The 23,570-nt window shown below is 52.8% G+C and overlaps 1 protein-coding gene and 2 long non-coding RNA genes across 4 annotated transcripts in view; 1 reads left to right on the top strand and 2 right to left on the bottom strand.

The window, feature by feature from the left end:
• Positions 1-1,624: 1,624 nt before the first annotated feature.
• The window catches only part of LOC125724534 (activin receptor type-2A-like), a 37,870-nt gene continuing 15,924 nt past the window's right edge, over positions 1,625-23,570 (bottom strand). The window contains exons 4-11 of one of the 2 annotated variants that reach the window (XM_049001275.1): positions 21,034-21,188; positions 14,661-14,804; positions 13,936-14,079; positions 13,464-13,609; positions 13,101-13,215; positions 9,368-9,506; positions 8,912-9,042; positions 1,625-4,692 (exon numbers count right to left, since the gene is read on the bottom strand). In XM_049001275.1, coding sequence (XP_048857232.1) covers positions 4,498-4,692; positions 8,912-9,042; positions 9,368-9,506; positions 13,101-13,215; positions 13,464-13,609; positions 13,936-14,079; positions 14,661-14,804; positions 21,034-21,188 — 1,169 coding nt within the window. In that variant the 3' untranslated portion in view covers positions 1,625-4,497. Of the gene's footprint in view, positions 4,693-8,045; positions 9,043-9,367; positions 9,507-13,100; positions 13,216-13,463; positions 13,610-13,935; positions 14,080-14,660; positions 14,805-18,375; positions 18,400-21,033; positions 21,189-23,570 lie in introns of those variants that run through there. The other variant, XM_049001274.1, reaches the window with a different exon arrangement.
• On the top strand, positions 5,456-6,731 carry LOC125724536 (uncharacterized). The gene is made up of 3 exons (XR_007387215.1): positions 5,456-5,527; positions 6,077-6,198; positions 6,687-6,731. It is a non-coding gene; the product is annotated as an uncharacterized LOC125724536 (long non-coding RNA).
• On the bottom strand, positions 5,577-7,262 carry LOC125724535 (uncharacterized). Its single transcript, XR_007387214.1, has 3 exons — positions 6,537-7,262; positions 6,354-6,475; positions 5,577-6,109 (listed from the first exon to the last, which is right to left on the bottom strand). It is a non-coding gene; the product is annotated as an uncharacterized LOC125724535 (long non-coding RNA).

Genomic DNA, 23,570 nt, shown 5'->3' with positions numbered 1-23,570 from the left:
TGTAGGCATCCAAATCCAGTAACAGGATGCAGCTGCCTCAAACAGACAAGAACCAGCAGTTCCAGAATGCTCATTTTAGGACTGCAGGTTCGGTGCCGTGCAGAGGAAGGTCACACGTGTCAATGCAGCTCCTCTTCTTTAATTTGCACTCAAGGTAAAACCCTGCAGCACGCTGAATATAACCTAAAGATTCCACAAATCATTAGCAAACAGCTGAGATGAGTTTAAACATATTAACCATGATCCTCAGTCCAAACATATTAACCATGATCCTCAGTCCAAAACAGTCTTATTCGAGCCTGTGGTTTGTCCTGAAGTCATCGGAATAAAACACAGTATCTGTTAGGAATGGAACACGTAGGATCTCAGCATATTTCACATTATCATTTCTGAAAATAAACTATCTGGTAATTAACTGAACAGAATGCATGGCTGGACCAAATACCCTCAACACGAAGGGTATGGTGAGCTGAGTGTCAGAGCACCAGAAATACCCAAAGTCCGGCCAGACCGGCGCTGGAATCTCTGCTGATGACTTCATGCTTATGTCAAGGTGAAAGTTACTTCCATTTCCTTGACAGAGGGTCGAGGTCTCTGGATTGGCGAGGTAATTATGCCTTACTGCAGGACAGGGAGCAGGCTGCTGAGGCCTCAATTAATATAATCCGTGATACTATAATAATACACCCATGGCTGTGTTTTTCAAAGGAATAGCTACCTTTAATATTCATTTACCTTCACCCATGTAGTACATACATGTTTGTAGACATCAGTGAGAGTAGCAAGCTGAAATTACACAGAAAATCCTTAGCAGTATTCATGATGCACCAGATCTGAAAAGGAGTGTACAGAAGTGGGGGCTGGATCCGGGCACAGACAAATTAGGCTGCTGCCTGGGCCCTGATCAGCTCAAGGGGCCCCAGGCAAAGTCATGAGAAAAATATATCTTATATACATGTCAATGCAGTTGCTTTGGGGCCACTGATTACCTGGGTTGCAGAGGAAATTAAACGATCATTTTCTTGATAGGGAGCCATCATGAGTAAAGCTTTGCCCAGGGTCCTTGAAATGGTAGAACCAGTTCTGTACATAACATGATAGTTTCTGGACAGCAGGGTTAGACAGGCCCCACTCCTCCCACCTGGGGGCGCTGTGGCTTTGAGAAAGTACACCCGGATTACAGTGGGAGTTGGCATCTGCTCCAGTGTGGTACATCCAGTCGGCAGCGGGCCCACCCCTACCCCAGAGGAGTGGCTGACGGTATGAAGCTTTCCTTTCTGCTTTGTGAATGTTACAAGTAAGAAGTGCAGTGGGGTCCCATACCTGTGTCTCACTGCGAGTGTTTGTGTGAATCAGTACAGCATGAATTACTTCATCAGTGACAGTAATTCACTGAATAATGAATAATTAGATTTGGCACTTTGATGCCAACTACAGGAACAGTTTTCTTTAGCATATCAGTGGCATGATAACACAGGATAGCAAGGTCACATGACGGTACGATGTCAGCCAATCAGGAGCGTTCTGCAGCTGGCATGGAGTACTGCTGAGGTATGAAGCAGAGCCTCATTCCTAATAGGTGGCTAACGCCCATCTGGGGCAGCAAGAGCACAGACATGGGACATAGCGGTCACTATACTTTATTTTTTGGGGGGGGGGGGGGGGGTGGAATAGCATACAATTTACCTGTACAATATTAAACAATCACTTCCAACCAGGCCTCTGAAACTGTTAAATGCTCGCAAAACAATAAAAATGGCAAGTACACTTGGACAGCAGTAAAGTCGCTTGTGCAAACCACACGCGGAACATCGGGGGGATGGTGAGCGCGGCCCAGCCGGGTTCAGCTCAGCAGAACCGCGCCGTCATTGGAACCCGAGAGTGCGGCTCGCACAGCACTGTGGGTCGTATCCTGGGCGACGCTCCCGGAGCAGGAGGTCACGCGTGTGCTAGGAAGCAGACCAGCGGGCAAGCAAACGGGGGCGCCTGAGGTAAACGAGATGCCGTCTGTACTGACCAGTCTTGGGTGGGGGGGACACGAATTAATACCACTAAAAATGTGTATATATATACACACACACATATATACATGTATGCATATATACAAAATGTATTTATGGAATAATTACTTTATAAAGATCCTTTTTTGCTTTGTGATACCTTAAAAAAATACAACAGATACAAGCTCATGCTATATTCACAATCTAAAAACAACATACATATTTACATAATGTGCATTTGCTGTGAAGTCTGGTGCCAAAGCATTTGGCTTTCATTTGGGGGGGGGGGGGGATGCAGATCTCCAACACTTAAAAGAAGGCCCAGGCCTGAATGTCAAGCATCGATACGGTACTGAGTGCCGTGAAAATGGCGCCACCTTCAGGATCCAAGAAGGGTCTCACTTTAAAGGGACACCTGGGCAGGACCAGCTGTGGGCAGGGAACCCAGTGGCTGCCTTATCAATATAATCATTATTCGTTATTCTTCTCCAGCAAAAGAGCGCATGATGCAGTAGCAGCTGCATATATGCCCATGTGCCTCTCCCGGCTCGGCACGTCACCGAGGGCGACCTCATGCCCACCCACCACAAAGTACCGATGCAGCCAATGCCAGCCTTCCAGTGACCGGCTCGCTGGTGGGTGGACACCCTCATAAACTCCTCCCCTGCCTCAGAAAAGTTGGCACCTGATGATGGTGAGCACGAGTGCCTGGCGATCTCGTGAATTAATGAGCTCTCCACAGGATAACTCGTTTAAAAATACACACGGCCTCGTAGGCGATGCCCATTGCATATAATCAGCATAATAGAGCATAGTACTGTATCCCTGAATGCTGCTGTGGTGTGAATGAGATTTTGCCATTTGAGACGTCCCCGAGCAGGACGTAGACTGACGCAGATGTCCCAGCGCCAAATGTCACCGACTCCCATGTGATTTTACCAGAAGGAAGAAAATAAGGAAGAAAGCAAGTTTTTATTGCTAAGCCGTGGACAGGTTGGGGTTTTCTGGGGCACAAGAGCACTCATGGGAGCTTTACTTACTCAGAAATGTTCTGAGGGCAGAATGAAAAATAACTGGTTCAGAGAATCAACAAATCAGATTGTAGAAGACGTGGGTCCAAGTAACTAGAGAAGTCAGGGCCAACCAATCAGATGTCTTGGTCACGCCTCCTCCAGTTGCTTGCACCCATCATGTTTCATTTTGCCCTCAGAACATTTTTGCGTAAATAAAATTCCCATGAGCCACGGGAGTGTGAAGGTCACAGGACACGAGGTGACATGAGGGCATCGAGGCGAGTGAGAGAGCTAACTGACGTCAGGCTCCGAGAGGAATGCCGATCCTGAGCTGCTGGGCACAGCTGAGGGGGGGGCATTGGTGAGCCTCGGAAAGCGATCCTGTGGAGAGTGGGCTGGGCGCGCCGATGGAGAAAGGAGAAGCACGATTCCAAGTCCTGAGGACAGGAACTTGTGCACATGATCAGAAAATTTCGGCCTGAGCAAAAACTGAAAACCAAAAGGTACGCGACTTCCTCCCCAAGCATTTCACTGACACAGCAAACCTAAACGAGGAAGAGGGCCTTTTTAATCACCTGTACTCTTAAATGATTGTATGTTTTCCATCAAACCAAAAAAATGTAAATGTTTCAGAAAAAAATACTTTAAAACACCAGGGAAAAACAATAATACACAGAACACTAAAAGCACATTTTAAAAAAGGCAAAACACTGTTTTATGTACCGATGGCCGTTATGGAATTGGCAGAGTCTGGCCACAGTTTGGGTAATATCTTACCAGGCATCAATACTGAAGCCACAAGCCAAACCGGCACCGATTGATTGAAGTGTTTTCTGTGAGAGGTGAGCTGAGGTATACCTGGTTGTGGGAGGTTTATGGTTTTTTTTTAAATAAAATTTGGAAGTGACTCCTTACAGATATCGTTGACTATGGTGTCATTTTGCTTTTCTCCACTGATATATGTACAGCAGCACACTAAACATTCAGAAGCTGTTGCTTACTGGCATCACAAGAGTCATTTATATAAAGAGTAAAACAGCAAATTCAGTGAGAAAAAAGGCCGCCCTTCTCAAATGAGCGCTTTCTGTCTCCCTTTCTCTTTCCTCATAGAAAAACTAGCAGGTGTCTATTTTTAAGTCTTTTTTTTCTTCTTTGATACAAAAGGAAATCTGCAAAAGTCTGATTTCGGTGGCGGCGTCCTTTCCACGTCTCCCCGTTCGGTCTTGGCTCCCGGTGCAAGATGCCGGTCTCCAGGCAGGAGTGTAGGTGAGAGTATTGGGTCCGAACCCATCTGAATGTGCACAGGGCTCTGTGTCCCTGCCCCACACCCCCCACAAGTCAGCTGCTCTGGGGGGTGGGTGCAATCGTCTGCTTTTAGTGCTCTGGGGACATCGCCACTTCCCCCATACCAGGATCCTGAACCTCAGACCACTTACCCCTCCCCCCCCGTCCCAACACCCCGATTGCAGTGCCCGCCACGCCCATCATAGGCTGGACTCCTTGGGTGGGAAGTCCATGTTGGTCACCATGGTGACAACGGTGACGATCTCCTCGGTGACGGCGACGCTTGCTTGCCGCTGCATCTGCACGACTCGTTCCTCCACGCAGCCGGCTGACAGTCGCGCCTCCGCCTCATGGTCCCAGCACTCCTCGATGGTCTCGCAGAGCATGGTCAGGCCCTGAATGGGAGGGAGGCGGAGTCAGCTTTGGCCCCACCCCCAATGGAACCCTACCCTGAGGGTCACTAGTCACACACCCCACTACAAATGTGCTGGGATGCCACTGTCAGGGACAGGGGGATATTAGTATTAAATTTGTGAAATGTTTCCTGACATCTACTTCTCAAAGAACGGTCGTATAAACAATGTAATTGTAGGATTTAGTCCAACTATAAATCACATTAACAAAGACATTGTCCACAAAGGCTCCACTGTCACCGACCAATTCCCTGTACCAGGATGTCAGGTCAGTGCTGTAATCGGTGGGAGTCTCTGTCACAGCCCAAGTCCCTGTACCAGGATGTCAGGTCAGTGCTGTAATCAGTGGGAGTCTCCGTCACTGCCCAAGTCCCTGTACCAAGATGTCAGGTCAGTGCTGTTATCGGTGGGAGTCTCTGTCACAGCCCAAGTCCCTGTACCAGGATGTCAGGTCAGTGCTGTAATCGGTGGGAGTCTCTGTCACCGCCCAAGTCCCTATACCAGGATGTCAGGTCAGTGCTGTAATCGGTGGGAGTCTCTGTCACCGCCCAAGTCTCCGTACCAGGATGTCAGGTCAGTGCTGTAATCGGTGGGAGTCTCTGTCACCGCCCAAGTCCCTGTACCAGGATGTCAGGTCAGTGCTGTAATCAGTGGGAGTCTCTATCACCTCCCAAGTCCCATTACCAGGATGTCAGGTCAGTGCTGTAATCGGTGGGAGTCTCTGTCACCGCCCAAGTCCCTGTACCAGGATGTCAGGTCAGTGCTGTAATCGATGGGAGTCTCTGTCACCGCCCAAGTCCCTGTACCAGGATGTCAGGTCAGCACAGTAATTGGTGGGAGTCACTGTCACCTCCCATGTCCCTGTACCAGGATGTCAGGTCAGTGCTGTAATCGGTCGGAGTCACTGTCACCGCCCAAGTCCCTGTACCAGGATGTCAGGTCAGCGCGGTAATCGGTCGGAGTCACTGTCACCTCCCAAGTCCCATTACCAGGATGTCAGGTCAGTGCTGTAATCGGTGGGAGTCTCTGTCACCTCCCAAGTCCCTGTACCAAGATGTCAGGTCAGTGCTGTAATCGGTGAGAGTCTCTGTCACCTCCCAATTCCCTGTACCAGGATGTCAGGTCAGTACTGTAATCGGTGGGAGTCTCTGTCACCGCCCAAGTCCCTGTACCAGGATGTCAGGTCAGTGCTGTAATCGATGGGAGTCTCTGTCACCGCCAAAGTCCCTGTACCAGGATGTCAGGTCAGTGCTGTAATCGGTGGGAGTCCCTGTCACCTCCCAAGTCCCTGTACCAGGATGTCAGGTCAGTGCTGTAATCGGTGGGAGTCTCTGTCACCTCCCAAGTCCCTGTACCAGGATGTCAGGTCAGTGCTGTAATCGGTGGGAGTCTCTGTCACCTCCCAAGTCCTTGTACCAGGATGTCAGGTCAGCGCGGTAATCGGTGGGAGTCACTGTCACCGGGCAAGTCCCTGTACCAGGATGTCAGGTCAGCACGGTAATCGGTGGGAGTCACTGTCACCTCCCAAGTCCCTGTACCTGGATGTCAGGTGAGCGCGGTAATCAGTGGGAGTCACTGTCACCGCCCAAGTCCCTGTACCAGGATGTCAGGTCAGCGCGGTAATCGGTGGGAGTCACTGTCACCGCCCAAGTCCCTGTACCAGGATGTCAGGTCAGTGCTGTAATCGATGGGAGTCTCTGTCACCGCCCAAGTCCCTGTACCAGGATGTCAGGTCAGTGCTGTAATCGGTGGGAGTCTCTGTCACCTCCCAAGTCCCTGTACCAGGATGTTAGGTCAGTGCTGTAATCGGTGGGAGTCTCTGTCACCTCCCAAGTCCCTGTACCAGGATGTCAGGTCAGTGCTGTAATCGGTGGGAGTCTCTGTCACCTCCCAAGTCCTTGTACCAGGATGTCAGGTCAGCGCGGTAATCAGTGGGAGTCACTGTCACCGGGCAAGTCCCTGTACCAGGATGTCAGGTCAGTGCTGTAATCGGTCGGAGTCACTGTCACCGCCCAAGTCCCTGTACCAGGATGTCAGGTCAGCGCGGTAATCGGTGGGAGTCACTGTCACCGCCCAAGTCCCTGTACCAGGATGTCAGGTCAGTGCTGTAATCGGTGGGAGTCACTGTCACCGCCCAAGTCCCTGTACCAGGATGTCAGGTCAGCACGGTAATCGGTGGGAGTCACTGTCACCTCCCAAGTCCCTGTACCAGGATGTCAGGTGAGCGCGGTAATCAGTGGGAGTCACTGTCACCGCCCAAGTCCCTGTACCAGAATGTCAGGTCAGCGCGGTAATCGGTGGGAGTCACTGTCACCGCCCAAGTCCCTGTACCAGGATGTCAGGTCAGCACGGTAATCGGTGAGAGTCTCTCTCACCTCCCAAGTCCCCGTACCAGGATGTTAGGTCAGTGCTGTAATCGGTGAGAGTCTCTGTCACCTCCCAAGTCCCTGTACCAGTATGTCAGGTCAGTGCTGTAATCGGTGGGAGTCTCTGTCAGTGCCCAAGTCCCCGTACCAGGATGTTAGGTCAGTGCTGTAATCGGTGAGAGTCTCTGTCACCTCCCAAGTCCCTGTACCAGGATGTCAGGTCAGTGCTGTAATCGGTGGGAGTCTCTGTCAGTGCCCAAGTCCCTGTACCAGGATGTCAGGTCAGCGCGGTAATCGGTGGGAGGCGCTGTCACTGCCACGCTGGCATGCAGGTCTCGTGCTTGCAAGTTAGCACATTAATGAGCAGGAGTCACAGCCAACGGACCTTTAACGCACTGCTTCAGTGTCTGTTGGAGACACATCCTGACCTAATTTAACTAGGCAACTTGACAGCAACCCCACAGCAAACACAAGTTGGCCACGTAATCAGGCACCACGCTGAATACGCAGGAGAACGACAGAGGTATGGAGGCGGATGCCCCATGCAGGCTAGACTCTCCCATAGGAAAGGCCAGGAAACCCACAGCGACTGGTGTGGGGTGGGAGCACAACCAGCAGTTTGGGGTGAAAGCAGGTAAAACAAGCAGCCTTCCAAATGTCTAGACAGGAAGGAAGGTGACACTAGCCGATGAAAATGAGTATCGCTTACTGTGGTTTTTGGGGACAATATGAGTCTGGTTATACAGACACAATAGGGAGTGAATACACCTTAGCAGGGGGGGCAAAAGGCAAGAGGCATATGGGCTCTTTATAAATCAGGATTTGAGGGTGTGACCATACCGGGGTACAAGGCCACAGGTCCCGCTGTGAGATACACAGCCGCCTAAGTGGATTCAAATCCAACCCAGTTTTGGGCTAAACCTATTAATATTAATTATAATAATAATAATAGGTTTCACTCCTAGTACTGTAATATATTTGTCAGAGTGCTGGACCACAATAAGAAAATCAATCAAGTTTAACAAAAAGTGGTCGCATCTGCTTCAATATGATTTTATTGCACACAACATAGTTGCGTTTCGACGTAATACTTTCCTCAGAGTGGACACTGAGGAGGCACTATGCTGAAAGGTGTCTGTGTTGTGCGCAGACATGCAATATAATCGTATCGAAGTAAAGTGTGACCTCTTTTCGTTAAACTTGCCGTTAAACTGAGCAAGTTTCCATCACGAGGCTGGATTGTAAGCTATTAATTATAAGCTAGCAAACAATATTTTCAAACAAAATACATATAATCACACACTGGCTGCCAGCTAATGGAGATAATAAATGCAGGTAAAAATGTCACATTAACACATCAGTCAACACACCATCATACTAATTGGAAGCACAGCACAAACAACAAAACCAAGAAGTACTCATGGCCCATGAGTAGTTGGTCTGCTTATTCTGTACTCATGGCCCGTGAGTAGTTAGTCTATTTTTTCTGTACTCATGGCCCGTGAATAGTTGGTCTGCTTATTCTGTACTCATGGCCCGTGAGTAGTTAGTCTACTTTTTCTGTACTCATGGCCCATGAGTAGTTGGTCTGCTTATTCTGTACTCATGACCCATGAGTAGTTGGTCTGCTTATTCTGTACTCATGGCCCATGACTAGTTGGTCTGCTTATTCTGTACTCATGGCCCGTGAGTAGTTAGTCTACTTTTTCTGTACTCATGGCCTGTGAGTAGTTGGTCTACTTAGACGGTACTCATTCCCAATGAGTAGTTGGTCTACTTAGACGGTACTCATTCCCAATGAGTAGTTGGCTATTCTTCAGTACTTGTGCGCTTACCGTGTGCTTCTGCCAGCACTCTCTCAGCACAGGCCGCAGCTTCTTGTGGACCACCACCTCTTGCATGTCCTCCAAGGAGGGATGCTGGCCCACTTCCTCCTCGAACGGGAGCATGTACTCGTCAACTGGACCTGCAGGGGGTGCATGGGGGAAAATTGAGGCGACATTAAACTGGCGTGGTGATCACTACACGGACACATTTATGAGCATGTAGAGGCACATATACTCAGGTGTGTTCACATTTTGTTTTAAAAAAACAAAACCACACAAGCTTTCTTCCACAGAGTACATCACTGAGGGTTTCGTTTCATTCTGGTCCCTTACAGGACAAGAACAGACCCCCTTGTCATGATGAAGAACTTGTGTCCCCCCCGTCTCGTACACACGAGCAGTGGGCATGATCTCTGGGTTGGTGGATCCCTAACCCCGCCCCCTCCAGTGAGGCCCGGTCCCTACCGTCGGCGGCCGTGCAGCGAGACGCCAGCTCCCACAGCACCAGGCCCACGGCGTACATGTCTATTCGTAGGAAGGCATCACGCTGGAAGTTAATGGCCCCCTCCAGAACTTCGGGGGCCATGTAGCGCCGAGAGCCCACCTGGAACACATGCTGGGATTAAACTGGCGCCACCCCCTCTCCAGTTCCCCGCCTTTATAAGCATATCGCTAACCTGCCCCCCCGGGGCGATGCCCGCCCGCCCACCCACCTTTATAAGCCTAACCCTAACCTGCCCCCCCAGGGCAATGCATGCCCACCCACCTTTATAAGCCTAACACTAACCTGCCCCCCCCAGGGCGATGCCCACCCGCCCATCTGCCCACCCATCCACCCACCTTCATAAGCCTAACACTAACCTGCCCCCCCAGGGCGATGCCCACCAGCCCATCTGCCCACCCATCCACCCACCTTCATAAGCCTAACACTAACCTGCCCCCCCAGGGCGATGCCCACCAGCCCATCTGCCGCCCATCCACCCACCTTCATAAGCTTAACACTAACCTGCCCCCCCAGGGCAATGCATGCCCACCCACCTTTATAAGCCTAACACTAACCTGCCCCCCCCAGGGCGATGCCCACCCGCCCATCCACCCACCTTCATAAGCTTAACACTAACCTGCCCCCCCAGGGCAATGCATGCCCACCCACGCTTATAAGCCTAACACTAACCTGCCCCCCCCAGGGCGATGCCCACCAGCCCATCTGCCCACCCATCCACCCACCTTCATAAGCCTAACACTAACCTGCCCCCCCAGGGCGATGCCCACCAGCCCATCTGCCGCCCATCCACCCACCTTCATAAGCCTAACACTAACCTGCCCCCCCCAGGGCGATGCCCACCCGCCCATCTGCCCACCCATCCACCCACCTTCATAAGCCTAACACTAACCTGCCCCCCCAGGGCGATGCCCACCAGCCCATCTGCCGCCCATCCACCCACCTTCATAAGCCTAACACTAACCTGCCCCCCCCAGGGCGATGCCCACCAGCCCATCTGCCGCCCATCCACCCACCTTCATAAGCCTAACACTAACCTGCCCCCCCCAGGGCGATGCCCACCAGCCCATCTGCCGCCCATCCACCCACCTTCATAAGCCTAACACTAACCTGCCCCCCCCAGGGCGATGCCCACCAGCCCATCTGCCGCCCACCCACCCACCTTTATAAGCCTAACACTAACCTGCCCCCCCCCAGGGCGATGCCCACCAGCCCATCTGCCGCCCACCCACCCACCTTTATAAGCCTAACACTAACCTGCCCCCCCGGGGCGATGCCCACCAGCCCATCTGCCGCCCACCCACCCACCTTTATAAGCCTAACACTAACCTGCCCCCCCCCAGGGCGATGCCCACCAGCCCATCTGCCGCCCATCCACCCACCTTTATAAGCCTAACCCTAACCTGCCCCCCCAGGGCAATGCATGCCCACCCACCTTTATAAGCCTAACACTAACCTGCCCCCCCCAGGGCGATGCCCACCCGCCCATCCACCCACCTTCATAAGCTTAACACTAACCTGCCCCCCCAGGGCAATGCATGCCCACCCACGCTTATAAGCCTAACACTAACCTGCCCCCCCCAGGGCGATGCCCACCAGCCCATCTGCCGCCCATCCACCCACCTTCATAAGCCTAACACTAACCTGCCCCCCCCAGGGCGATGCCCACCCGCCCATCTGCCGCCCATCCACCCGCCTTTATAAGCCTAACACTAACCTGCCCCCCCAGGGCAATGCATGCCCACCCGCCCATCCACCCACCTTTATAAGCCTAACACTAACCTGCCCCCCCAGGGCGATGCCCACCCCGCCCATCTGCCGCCCATCCACCCACCTTTATAAGCCTAACACTAACCTGCCCCCCCCAGGGCGATGCCCACCAGCCCATCTGCCGCCCATCCACCCACCTTTATAAGCCTAACACTAACCTGCCCCCCCCAGGGCAATGCATGCCCACCCGCCCATCCACCCACCTTTATAAGCCTAACACTAACCTGCCCCCCCAGGGCAATGCATGCCCACCCGCCCATCCACCCACCTTTATAAGCCTAACACTAACCTGCCCCCCCCAGGGCGATGCCCACCAGCCCATCTGCCGCCCATCCACCCACCTTCATAAGCTTAACACTAACCTGCCCCCCCAGGGCAATGCATGCCCACCCGCCCATCTGCCGCCCATCCACCCACCTTTATAAGCCTAACACTAACCTGCCCCCCCCAGGGCGATGCCCACCAGCCCATCTGCCGCCCATCCACCCACCTTTATAAGCCTAACACTAACCTGCCCCCCCGGGGCGATGCCCACCTGCCCACCTTTATAAGCCTAACACTAACCTGCCCCCCCCAGGGCGATGCCCACCCGCCCATCTGCCGCCCATCCACCCACCTTTATAAGCCTAACACTAACCTGCCCCCCCCCAGGGCGATGCCCACCCGCCCATCTGCCGCCCATCCACCCACCTTTATAAGCTTAACACTAACCTGCCCCCCCAGGGCAATGCATGCCCACCCACGCTTATAAGCCTAACACTAACCTGCCCCCCCCAGGGCGATGCCCACCCGCCCATCTGCCGCCCATCCACCCACCTTTATAAGCTTAACACTAACCTGCCCCCCCAGGGCAATGCATGCCCACCCACGCTTATAAGCCTAACACTAACCTGCCCCCCCAGGGCGATGCCCACCCCGCCCATCTGCCGCCCATCCACCCACCTTCATAAGCTTAACACTAATCTGCCCCCCCAGGGCGATGCCCACCCGCCCATCTGCCGCCCATCCACCCACCTTCATAAGCTTAACACTAATCTGCCCCCCCAGGGCGATGCCCACCCGCCCATCCACCCACCCATCCACCCACCTTTACAACCCTAACACTAACCTGCCCCCCCAGGGCGATGCCCACCCGCCCATCTGCCCGCCCATCCACCCACCTTTACAAGCTTAACACTAACCTGCCCCCTCAAGGCGATGCCCACCTGCCCAACTGCCCGCCCATCCACCCACCTTTACAAGCCTAACACTAACCTGCCCCCCAGGGCGATGCCCACCTGCCCAACTGCCCGCCCATCCACCCACCTTCATAAGCTTAACACTAATCTGCCCCCCCAGGGCGATGCCCACCCGCCCATCCACCCACCCATCCACCCACCTTTACAACCCTAACACTAACCTGCCCCCCCAGGGCGATGCCCACCCGCCCATCTGCCCGCCCATCCACCCACCTTTACAAGCTTAACACTAACCTGCCCCCTCAAGGCGATGCCCACCCCGCCCATCTGCCCGCCCATCCACCCACCTTTACAAGCCTAACACTAACCTGCCCCCTCAAGGCGATGCCCACCTGCCCAACTGCCCGCCCATCCGCCCACCTTTACAAGCCTAACACTAACCTGCCCCCTCAAGGCGATGCCCACCTGCCCAACTGCCCGCCCATCCGCCCACCTTTATAAGCCTAACACTAACCTGCCCCCTCAGGGCAGTGGTTCTGAAAGCAGGTCCTCAGACCCCACTGCCCTGCTTGTTTTCCAGCTATCCCTGCCCTACACACTGCTGATTACCTGAATCAGGTGTGATCAGTCAATCAGAAGCTGAAAGACAGCTGGGACTTGTGTGTGGGGCAGGGATAGCAGGAAAACAAGCAGGACAGTGGGGCCCGAGGACCGACTTTGAAAACCACTGCTCTAGGGTGATACCCACCTGCCCATGAGTGTCCCCCGCCGACTTCCCAGCCTCAAACTTCAGTGCCAGGCCGAAGTCGGCGATGCAGGCTGTCAGGTTGGTCTTCAAGAGGATGTTCTTGCTCTTGATGTCCCTGCAATGGCAACACACCCATTAATGATGAGTAGCGTCTTTGGGAGGGGGAGCTATATACTCAGTAAGGAAGAAGGTAGGGTAGAATGTAGTCAGGTGCGTCCCTAGGCAGTGCGTACAAAGACCTGTTTACTGAACTTTACTATAGCAAGGAGCTGGTGGAGCCTTGGTGGGGGGGGGGGTTACATCTTTGGCAGCCAGTAGGAGAAGCTTGGGGGCGGGACAAGAGCACTGTCATAGGCCGAATACCTGTGTGCAATAGCAGGCTTGTGTCCATCCTTGAGACCAGGCCTGTCCTCATGAAGGTAAGCTAGGCCCCTGGCCATGGTCTGGGCGATGTGGCAGAGCTCATTCCAGGACACCACGTTGGCCTTCAGGTAGTCAGTCAGTGAGCCCTGGGGAGGAAATGTACATTCATTACTGAAGGAAAAACAAAAAACAAACAAAAAAACACTATTGATGCCATCGATAACCACCAGGGGGCAGAGTTACACAGCTGGCACTGTATTTGCACCTTCTGTGCAAGACTGCATGAAAAAAAAAATCACCTCTGCCAATGAATCCCATCCCTCAAACTCTCTTAGGAGCAGCTGTTATATAACCATGTCAGGGTGTGGTAGCAGGAAAGCAGATTATCACGTTATTTCTGGCCAAGCTCTTCCTGGTTTTGGCCAGGTCTGGCATTATGCTGAGCCTTCCTGCAGGGGGAGCCGGCGCTCACCTTCTCATGGTAGGCGGTGATGAGCCAAAGCTCCATGTCCATGTTGGTGCCCCTCTTCTCAGCCCCCATGAACTGCAGCAAGTTGTCGTGCTTCATGCCGCTCAGGCTGTAGATCTCATACTCGTTCTGCCAAGACTGTTTATCCTGTGGAGGGTTGGAGAGGGGGGGCTTAGGACCGGAATGGGAGGATGGCGACTGTTTGCCACAGAGTGACAGACAGTGCGCGAACGGAAGGCACAGTTGCCCTAGGGGATCCGCCGGAGGGGGACAAACACTGCTTCGGTTGTGCTGGCATCCTAGAGCTAGTGTCGCAGTAACCAGTGTGTGCTGATGCTCATCAGTGCCCCTGCTGGCCACGAGGGGCAGTCACAAAATTATGGGAGAAGCATTTCTGTTTATGGAAGGGAAGCATGACACGTTTCAGGGATAGCGTGTTTTGTCCACAGCGAAGAATGCAGTGTTTTCATGTGCCGCTGACATATAATCTGTACGAGCTATGCAGCAGCGGGATCTGAGAGGCGGGAAGAAACAGTAAACCAGTAAACGAGTGTAAGAAAGAGGCACTGAGAGGCTGCATTTGGTCAAAGGAGCTTTTCCTGATGCAGAGCTGGGATTTTTAAACATTGAAAGTGCTTGCGATCCCACCTAACTGGGCAGAAAGACCGCCCCCTGCTGGAGCGGCACGAAAACATCACGTGTGACTTGGCATCACCAGGACCACGTACCTGGAGGGGGAAGATCTTGACGGCCACATAGTCATTGAGCAGCTGAGCCTTCCACACACAGCCGAACCGCCCCCTGGCCTTAATCTCCAGCAACTGCAGTGGCTTCTGTCCCAGGATAGGGGACGAGGGCATCGGTCCTGGGTCCTGGAAGACAAGTGGGGAATGTTACTTCATCACTCAAGCGTGGTGCTGCAATCCGTGACCACGGTAACCTGGATAAAACCATGGCGATTTCCACGAGTGCGACTCGGCCAAGTCACCACGGTCCTACGGCAGGGCAGACAGCCACCAAATTCACGATGAATAACCTGACGGTTCAAAAGCACTGGCTGCTCTCTCGGGTGTATGTGGTTGCCGGAAAATAAATTAAAAAATAAGAAATTAGAAGTGCTCCTCTCTGGTTGTTCTCACCTCTGCAGGAGCATTAACATAACCCAGATTGGCGGCGAAGCACGTGGCCCATAGTGCTACAGCGTGAGACAGCATGGAACCCGAGGAACCGCAGATCGGAGGCACACAGTGCTCCCGAGAATGGGGGGGGGGCGTGACATCTGTCCACCCAGGAGGAAGGCAGCTACATCTCATATATACACACACATACACGCACGCACGCGCCGCGCGCACGCGCACACACACACACACACACACACACACACACACACACACACACACACACACACACACACACACACACACACAGACGCATGGCAGAGACCAGACTCAGCTGAGAACTGCAGGACCCCGAAATCCAACGGGCCCTCGGTAATGGTGAGGAGAAGCGGGAGTGCATCAACAATCATTCTCATGCGTTGCAAAGAGAAAAATAAAAACAGCATAACCCAATTCAGAGTGATGTAATACTACCGAGTCCTAAAATGAACCTGTCAGATGAGAGGGGGAAGTTGGAATTTAAGAATATCGAGTTCGGCTAAAAATGAGAGCTGGGTTCCACGGAACCTTTGATGAAGGGACCTCAACTGCTTTGGCAAGACAGTGCAGAGAGGGTGAAATGTACGTGTAAATGCTCTCCAAGTCACTCCAGATAAAAACTTAAGAGAACCAAGCACTGGGATGTATTTACCAACCGTCATTATAACTGAGGGAACCGCTGATAAGCGACCCAAAATCCACTGGCTCTCGGCAGCTGTGACTGAACACAAACAGCATGCACAAGAGAGCCAGAAATAAAAGGGTCGGTCCACACCCCTCTGAGGGGGTCTGAGATTGGGAGGGACCTATACCAAGGGCGAACAGGCTGGCGAGGACAGGGGGGCCCACAGTGTGTCACTCAGGCCAGGGTGACAGTGTTGACATTGCTTAGGTTCAGCCCTGCAGGTGATAGCCATGATGACAGACTAAAAAGCAAAAGGTACAAGAAATTCTACAGTCAAGAGGTATATCCAGCGGAATAACCAGCATTAGAGACAAGAGGTATAATCAACAGAATAACCAGCACTAGGGACAAGCGGTACAACCAGCGCTACAGACACGCGGTACAACCAGCACTATGAACAAGCGGTACAACCAGAGCTACAGACACGCGGTACAACCAGGGCTACGGACAAGCGGTACAACCAGAGCTACGGACAAGCGGTACAACCAGAACTACGGACAAGCGGTACAACCAGAACTACGGACAAGCGGTACAACCAGAACTACAGACAAGCGGTACAACCAGAACTACAGACAAGCGGTACAACCAGAACTACTGACAAGCGGTACAACCAGAACTACTGACAAGCGGTACAACCAGAACTACGGACAAGCGGTACAAGCAGAGCTACGGACAAGCGGTACAAGCAGAGCTACGGACAAGCGGTACAAGCAGAGCTACGGACAAGCGGTACAACCAGAGCTACGGACAAGCGGTACAGCCAGAGCTACAGACAAGCGGTACAACCAGCGCTACGAACAAGCGGTACAACCAGAGCTACAGACACGCGGTACAACCAGGGCTATGGACAAGCGGTACAACCAGAACAACGGACAAGCGGTACAACCAGAACTACAGACAAGCGGTATAACCAGAACTACAGACAAGCGGTACAACCAGAGCTACAGACAAGCAGTACAACCAGAGCTACAGGCACGCAGTACAACCAGAGTTACAGGCACGCAGTACAACCAGAACTACAGACAAGCGGTACAACCAGCGACACAGAGTACAACCAGTGCTACAGAAAAGCGGAACAACCAGCGCTACAGACACGCAGTACAACCAGCACTACGGACAAGTGGTACAACCAGCGCTACAGACACACAGTACAACCAGCACTACGGACAAGCGGTACAACTAGCGCTATGGACACGGGGTACAACCAGCGCTACAGACACGCGGTACAACCAGCGCTACGGACACGCGGTACAACCAGCACTACGGACACGCGGTACAACCAGCACTACGGACAAGCGGTACAACTAGAGCTACAGACAAGCAGTACAACCAGAGCTACAGACAAGCAGTACAACCAGTGCTACAGACAAGCGGTACAACCAGTGCTACAGACAAGCAGTACAACCAGTGCTACAGACAAGCGGTACAACCAGGAAAACAGATAAGAGGAATAACCAGGGCTACAGACAAACACTACAACTAGTGGTATGACAAGTGGCATAACCAATCCTTCAAAGGAGCGGTTTTGCCAATGTGACACAATAATTAGAGATTAACTAACACTATAACCGACAGTATATCTAACACTACAATGTGGTGACTATAACTAATACTCTCCTTTTAAATGTATTCACTTTGTGGAAGTTCCTAATAAAATCAACACTGTGTTTCTGACAGAAAAACATAACTCAGAGAGGATACACACACACACACACACATATATATATACACATATATTAGGTACCCAGGCATATGTCATTCTGGGGACTCCTGTGAGCATAACTATAACCCTAACACGACGACCTTAACTACTACCCAACCTAACCTTAACCATAAGTAAGCAAACAAGATGCAAGACTTTTGGCATTTTCCATTGTTTATTGGAATTTACAGACTTTTATAAAATTGAGTTTCCTCCTGTAGGGACTGAAAAAAACTGTGCGATGAAATTTCCCGATACATTTCTGTCATTCCACCCGCTCTCTGTTCCCTGGAAGCCACGGCTGGTTAGAGAATACGAAGGATATGGGGCACCTGTGCGATTCAGCACATGGACGCAGACGGCTCTTAATTTCCCCTCAGCTGAATTTTATAGACGTACAGGGGAAGGGAAGCTTGATCGGGCGCACAGGATCTTCTCAGAATGTTATGAAATGTCAATTCTGTAGTTCACTTCATCCAATTGGAGGAAAAAAAAAAACACGAAGAACACAGCTACCACCAGGGGGCGCCAGGTCTCATTCAGGGCATGACCCCCACTTTGCCTCATGTAGGCACACATACACACACACACACACACACACACACACACACACAGCACACACACACACACACACACACACACACTGACCCCATCCTTGACAGGCCATATGGAGTGAGAGGTGATAAGGACGTCCATGCAAAATGATTCAAACTCAAAACAGCTCAAATAATAAAAATCTTAATAAAAGAATGATAACATAAAAGCGTGGGAGGGCAGGGGGGGTCTCATGGGAAACAGAAACCACGAGCACGGCGAGGTGATAACAGGGAAGGGGGGGGTGGCCAGGTTATCAGGCTGGGCCCACAGAGACGCCGGTGAGTTAATTAAACATGTCTTACCTCTATCATGATATGAAAGGCTTGCTGGCGAAGGGAGGAAAGCGAGAGAATGTTACTATTTCAGCAACTGTGGGATGAAGGCAAGATACTGTGTCTGTTTGTCTGGTGGGTGATGGGTGACTGGGTCAGAAGCTCTCTCCCACCACACCGACCCCCCACTCCCAGGGGGGAAAGATGCAGGGCGTCCCCTCGGGGACCAGACAGGCACATCCCACATCACGTTCCTCAACGCCATGGAAAACCGGGAGAGGTGGGCCTCGGCGTGAAATCACAGCCGAACCCAGCCGACGGCATCCCTGCGCCCAGTGAGGCCTCTCTGCGCCCAGTGAGGCCTCTCTGCGCCCAGTGAGGCCTCTCTGCGCCCAGTGAGGCCTCTCTGCGCCCAGTGAGGCCTCTCTGCGCCCAGTGAGGCGTCTCTGCGCCCAGTGAGGCGTCTCTGCGCCCAGTGAGGCCTCTCTGCGCCCAGTGAGGCCTCTCTGCGCCCAGTGAGGCCTCTCTGCGCCCAGTGAGGCGTCTCTGCGCCCAGTGAGGCGTCTCTGCGCCCAGTGAGGCGTCTCTGCGCCCAGTGAGGCGTCTCTGCGCCCTAGGCCTGGTGCTGATGCCTGTACCACAAAGCGAGTGGAACTGCAGTCCTTGTTTTGTCTCCCATGCCACGATCAGGGTATCAGGCCTGGCGTGACCCTAAACCTCACTGTCTGTGGCCCGGGGCCTCAGTGCTAATCTCTCATCCGTACCCTGGCAGTACCCTCAAAGCGGAGCCACTCAAACGCCCATTGGCGGTGAGATCTGATCGACCCCGCAGCGATCTCCTCAGAACCTTTGGTGATAGTTACAGCATTAGCATAAAAGACACTAAATGAGATGGTAAATATGCCCAAAAACGATGAAGAATGATACGGAAGTAATGGACAAGTGGTAGTGCCACCACCTCGAAAGGCTCTGACACCCCTGCCTGGCTGTCTGGATGCCAGCGACTTCACCCCAATCAGCAGGAATGAAATGAACATCTGCGCAACAGTCAAACCGCAGCTATCCCTCAATTAGGCATGATTTAGGTAAGCATTCGGAAAAAGAAATTAAAAAAAAAAAAAAAAAAAACTAAAGTGTGACAAAAGCAATTTGTAAGTTGCTTCGCATCACCCAGGCAAATTGGACACGATGCCGCAGTTGGGGGGGGAGGGGGTTTGGCAGGGCGGGGGTGTCAGGGATCGCTTGCAGGAGTGCAGCAGGGCTGCCCCAACATGATGATGCATTATTGATTACATGATGATGCGCCCTGGCATGGCGCCAGCCTGTCTGCCTGTCTGCCTGACTGCCGCACCCCCTCCCCCCAGAGACAGCCTGCATTATTTCTCTCTCTGTGCTCTCTGCCACCCCCCTCCCTATTGGCTGGAGACGATTCAGCCCCAGGGCGTAGGGAAGATCAAATGATGAAGGGGCGGGTGGCACAGGGGAGAGGTGTGAGGGGCCTGGTTCATTTGCATTAGCCCCTCCCTCAACACAAAATACCAGAATGGTGAAGTCGGCGAGGAGGCCGTTTTGGAGGAGTGAGGTTTCATCTGAGGGGCCAGATGACAGGAGAGTCATTCCAAGGGGGATTTAAAGCACCAGCGGTGATTAACTACCCAGAGGAAGCAGGACAGAAGAACTTCAATGTCTAAGAGCTCCCCCATCAGGTCATCCATCGGGAAATGGGATTCAAACTGATGTGAGGTGTGGCTACATGGTCAAAACACACAGCATCTCTGTCTGTATTCCCTGCAAATGAAACAGCCCTCATAACTGACCACAAACCCACAGATAAAACAGACCAACTGCAACAGGGTGGCACCAATTACACACCCGCCATCTTCTTCCGTCATCGAGGGAACCGGCAGACGTGCACTGATCCAGTCCTGGGTTAGAACGGTGCAAAGCGCCGGGAGACCACAGCAATGCAGCTCAGGTCTCGGTATGCATTCAGCCATCAAGCTTAAGGTATGGCAGTAAGCATTTACAAAGCGAGCCCTCGTTAATTCACCGACAGCCTCTGTGCTGGATTCCCGAATGGCTGCGGTAACTCCTAATTAAGGCCCATCGATTACCAGGCATCTCAATTAGCGTGAGCAGGGAGATGAAGGACAGAGCCTAGAGGAGGCACACGGGCAGACACGAACGCTCCTTTGGTTATACCGCGGGGTAACGCCACAGCCAGCAGAGGGCGCTTCTCACAGGGTAGACAGAAAATTTAAAAATACAGATGATTCTGGATGAGCTTTCACGTCAGCAGGTATAAGGTGGCGGCAAGATCCAACTGAAGGACCTGGACCCATGACTTAGGAGTTGCAGCCTCTGCTCTGTCTGTGAAAGAACTCAAATTACATACTCATGTACTGAACTTGTGTACTGAACTTGTGAACTCGTGTACTAATGATATGTACATAACCCTGATGTCACCATCTTCCTGAGGATGTCCCCCCTGCCCTCGGAGACTCCCTGTGCCACCTATGGTCCGGGCTGTCACGAACCGGGCCCTCACCCCCTCTCCCCCGGCGGCCTTCGCTCTGCTGCGCCAGTATGTCCCCCCCAAAGGACATACCCTGGCAACCCTGTGGGCCACGTTTCAGGCCCTGTAGGTCACCAAGCTTCCTCTATTCACAGTGCCATGCCTGGACTTACCTGTGTAGGCACCAGGACCGGGGGGTAGGCCAGCTTGTGGTGACGGTACATCCAGAAGGCAAAGAGCATGATGGCGGCCAGACCCATGATAGGCACCAGCGAGTAAAGCACAGTGTTGAAGAGCTGGGGCTTCTGGGTGAATGGGTTTGAAGTGGCTAAGGTAGGAGTGGGGGAGAGGGAGAGAAAGAGAGGGAGAACCCAGTCAATCCAGATGTGCTTAGATGCAACTATAAACCGATCGAGGAAAGAGAAACGTGCAAGAGGGGCAAGGAATCCTCCAAGCAGACAGGGGACGCCTTGCTCGACATCTTCTACGCCAGGGGTGGCCAGTCTTGTCCAGAAAGGGCCACTGGATATGCACATTTTTGTTGCAGCACCCTAATTAAATTAGTTTCTGATTGGCTGAAGAGCTCATCTAAAGGGGATCCCATAAACCTGCACACACACCGGGCCTGTCGGACAAAGACTGCCCACCCCTGGTCTAAGCCAACCTCATCACCTCGTCACTGTCCTAGTCGTGCCCTGATCACCGTCCTCGTCACTGTCCTAGTCGTGCCCTCATCACCGTCCTCGTCACTGTCCTAGTCGTGCCCTGATCACCGTCCTCGTCACTGTCCTAGTCGTGCCCTCATCACCGTCCTCGTCACTGTCCTAGTCGTGCCCTCATCACCGTCCTCGTCACTGTCCTAGTCGTGCCCTCATCACCGTCCTCGTCACTGTCCTAGTCATGCCCTCATCACCGTCCTCGTCACTGTCCTAGTCGTGCCCTCATCACCGTCCTCGTCACTGTCCTAGTCGTGCCCTCATCACCGTCCTCGTCACTGTCCTAGTCGTGCCCTTATCACCGTCCTCGTCACTGTCCTAGTCATGCCCTTATCACCGTCCTCGTCACTGTCCTAGTCATGCCCTCATCACCGTCCTCGTCACTGTCCTAGTCGTGCCCTCATCACCGTCCTCGTCACTGTCCTAGTCATGCCCTTATCACCGTCCTCGTCACTGTCCTAGTCATGCCCTCATCACCGTCCTCGTCACTGTCCTAGTCGTGCCCTCATCACCGTCCTCGTCACTGTCCTAGTCGTGCCCTCATCACCGTCCTCGTCACTGTCCTAGTCGTGCCCTCATCACCGTCCTCGTCACTGTCCTAGTCGTGCCCTCATCACCGTCCTCGTCACTGTCCTAGTCATGCCCTTATCACCGTCCTCGTCACTGTCCTAGTCGTGCCCTTATCACCGTCCTCGTCACTGTCCTAGTCGTGCCCTCATCACCGTCCTCGTCACTGTCCTAGTCATGCCCTTATCACCGTCCTCGTCACTGTCCTAGTCGTGCCCTCATCACCGTCCTCGTCACTGTCCTAGTCGTGCCCTTATCACCGTCCTCGTCACTGTCCTAGTCGTGCCCTCATCACCGTCCTCGTCACTGTCCTAGTCATGCCCTTATCACCGTCCTCGTCACTGTCCTAGTCATGCCCTCATCACCGTCCTCGTCACTGTCCTAGTCATGCCCTTATCACCGTCCTCGTCACTGTCCTAGTTGTGCCCTCATCACCATCCTCGTCACTGTCCTAGTCATGCCCTCAAAACCGTCCTCGTCACTGTCCTAGTCGTGCCCTGATCACCGTCCTCGTCACTGTCCTAGTCGTGCCCTCGTCACTGTCCTTGTCATGTACTTGTCACATTCTCGTAGTTGTCCTCCTCGTATCTCTGCCCTCAGTACGTCCTCTTTGGCGTCTCTGTTGTGACCTCCTCACACTCTTCATCAGGTCCTCATTCCCATCCTCCTCACATGCTGGTATTGCCCTACTTGTCCTCGCCACGTCTCCTCATAAGGCAGTCCCTATTACGTCCTCCTCATATCAGTGTTCCATCACCATCCTCATCCTTGTTGAGCCCACATTACGCAAGCAGGCCAAGAGACGCGCTGCTTACGCCCACAGCTGCTAAAATCGGCCTCTGGTCCCAGGCGGAAAACAGGAGCGTCTCTTCACAGCGTCACTTGGGACTGAACTCACACACAGTTAATTGAATGATTTTAAACTTCTCGTATTTTTGCACTCTCCAGGGAGTCAACAGCAGCCTGTCCTCAGCTGACTGCTCCAGTACACACACACACACACACACACACACACACACACACACACACACACACACACACACACACACACACACACACACACACACACACACACACACACACAGGTTTGTAATTAATATTTGTGGGGACTCTCCATTCATTTGTATGGGGAAAAACCTAATCCAAACATGACGACCTTAACCCCTACCCAGCCCTAACCCTAACCATAAGTAATCAAACAAAAACAGGTTGGTCCCCACAATGTAATATAAACCTAACCCACACACACACACAGGCAGAGGCACAGATCTAGACACAAAGGCACATACATACCCACAGACACACAACACAGGCCACTTGAACATCACCTGTCATCTGTTTCACAGAGAGCAGGCGATTTCCCAGCCTTAACTGGAATCTTGTGTGTTTGCAAGATCCTTTCATAACCCAGCAAGAAAGAGGTTCAC

This window comes from Brienomyrus brachyistius, unplaced genomic scaffold (genome assembly GCF_023856365.1).
Source record: "Brienomyrus brachyistius isolate T26 unplaced genomic scaffold, BBRACH_0.4 scaffold57, whole genome shotgun sequence".
Taxonomy (NCBI): Eukaryota; Metazoa; Chordata; class Actinopteri; order Osteoglossiformes; family Mormyridae; genus Brienomyrus; species Brienomyrus brachyistius.
This window is presented reverse-complemented; position numbering and strand designations above follow the sequence as displayed.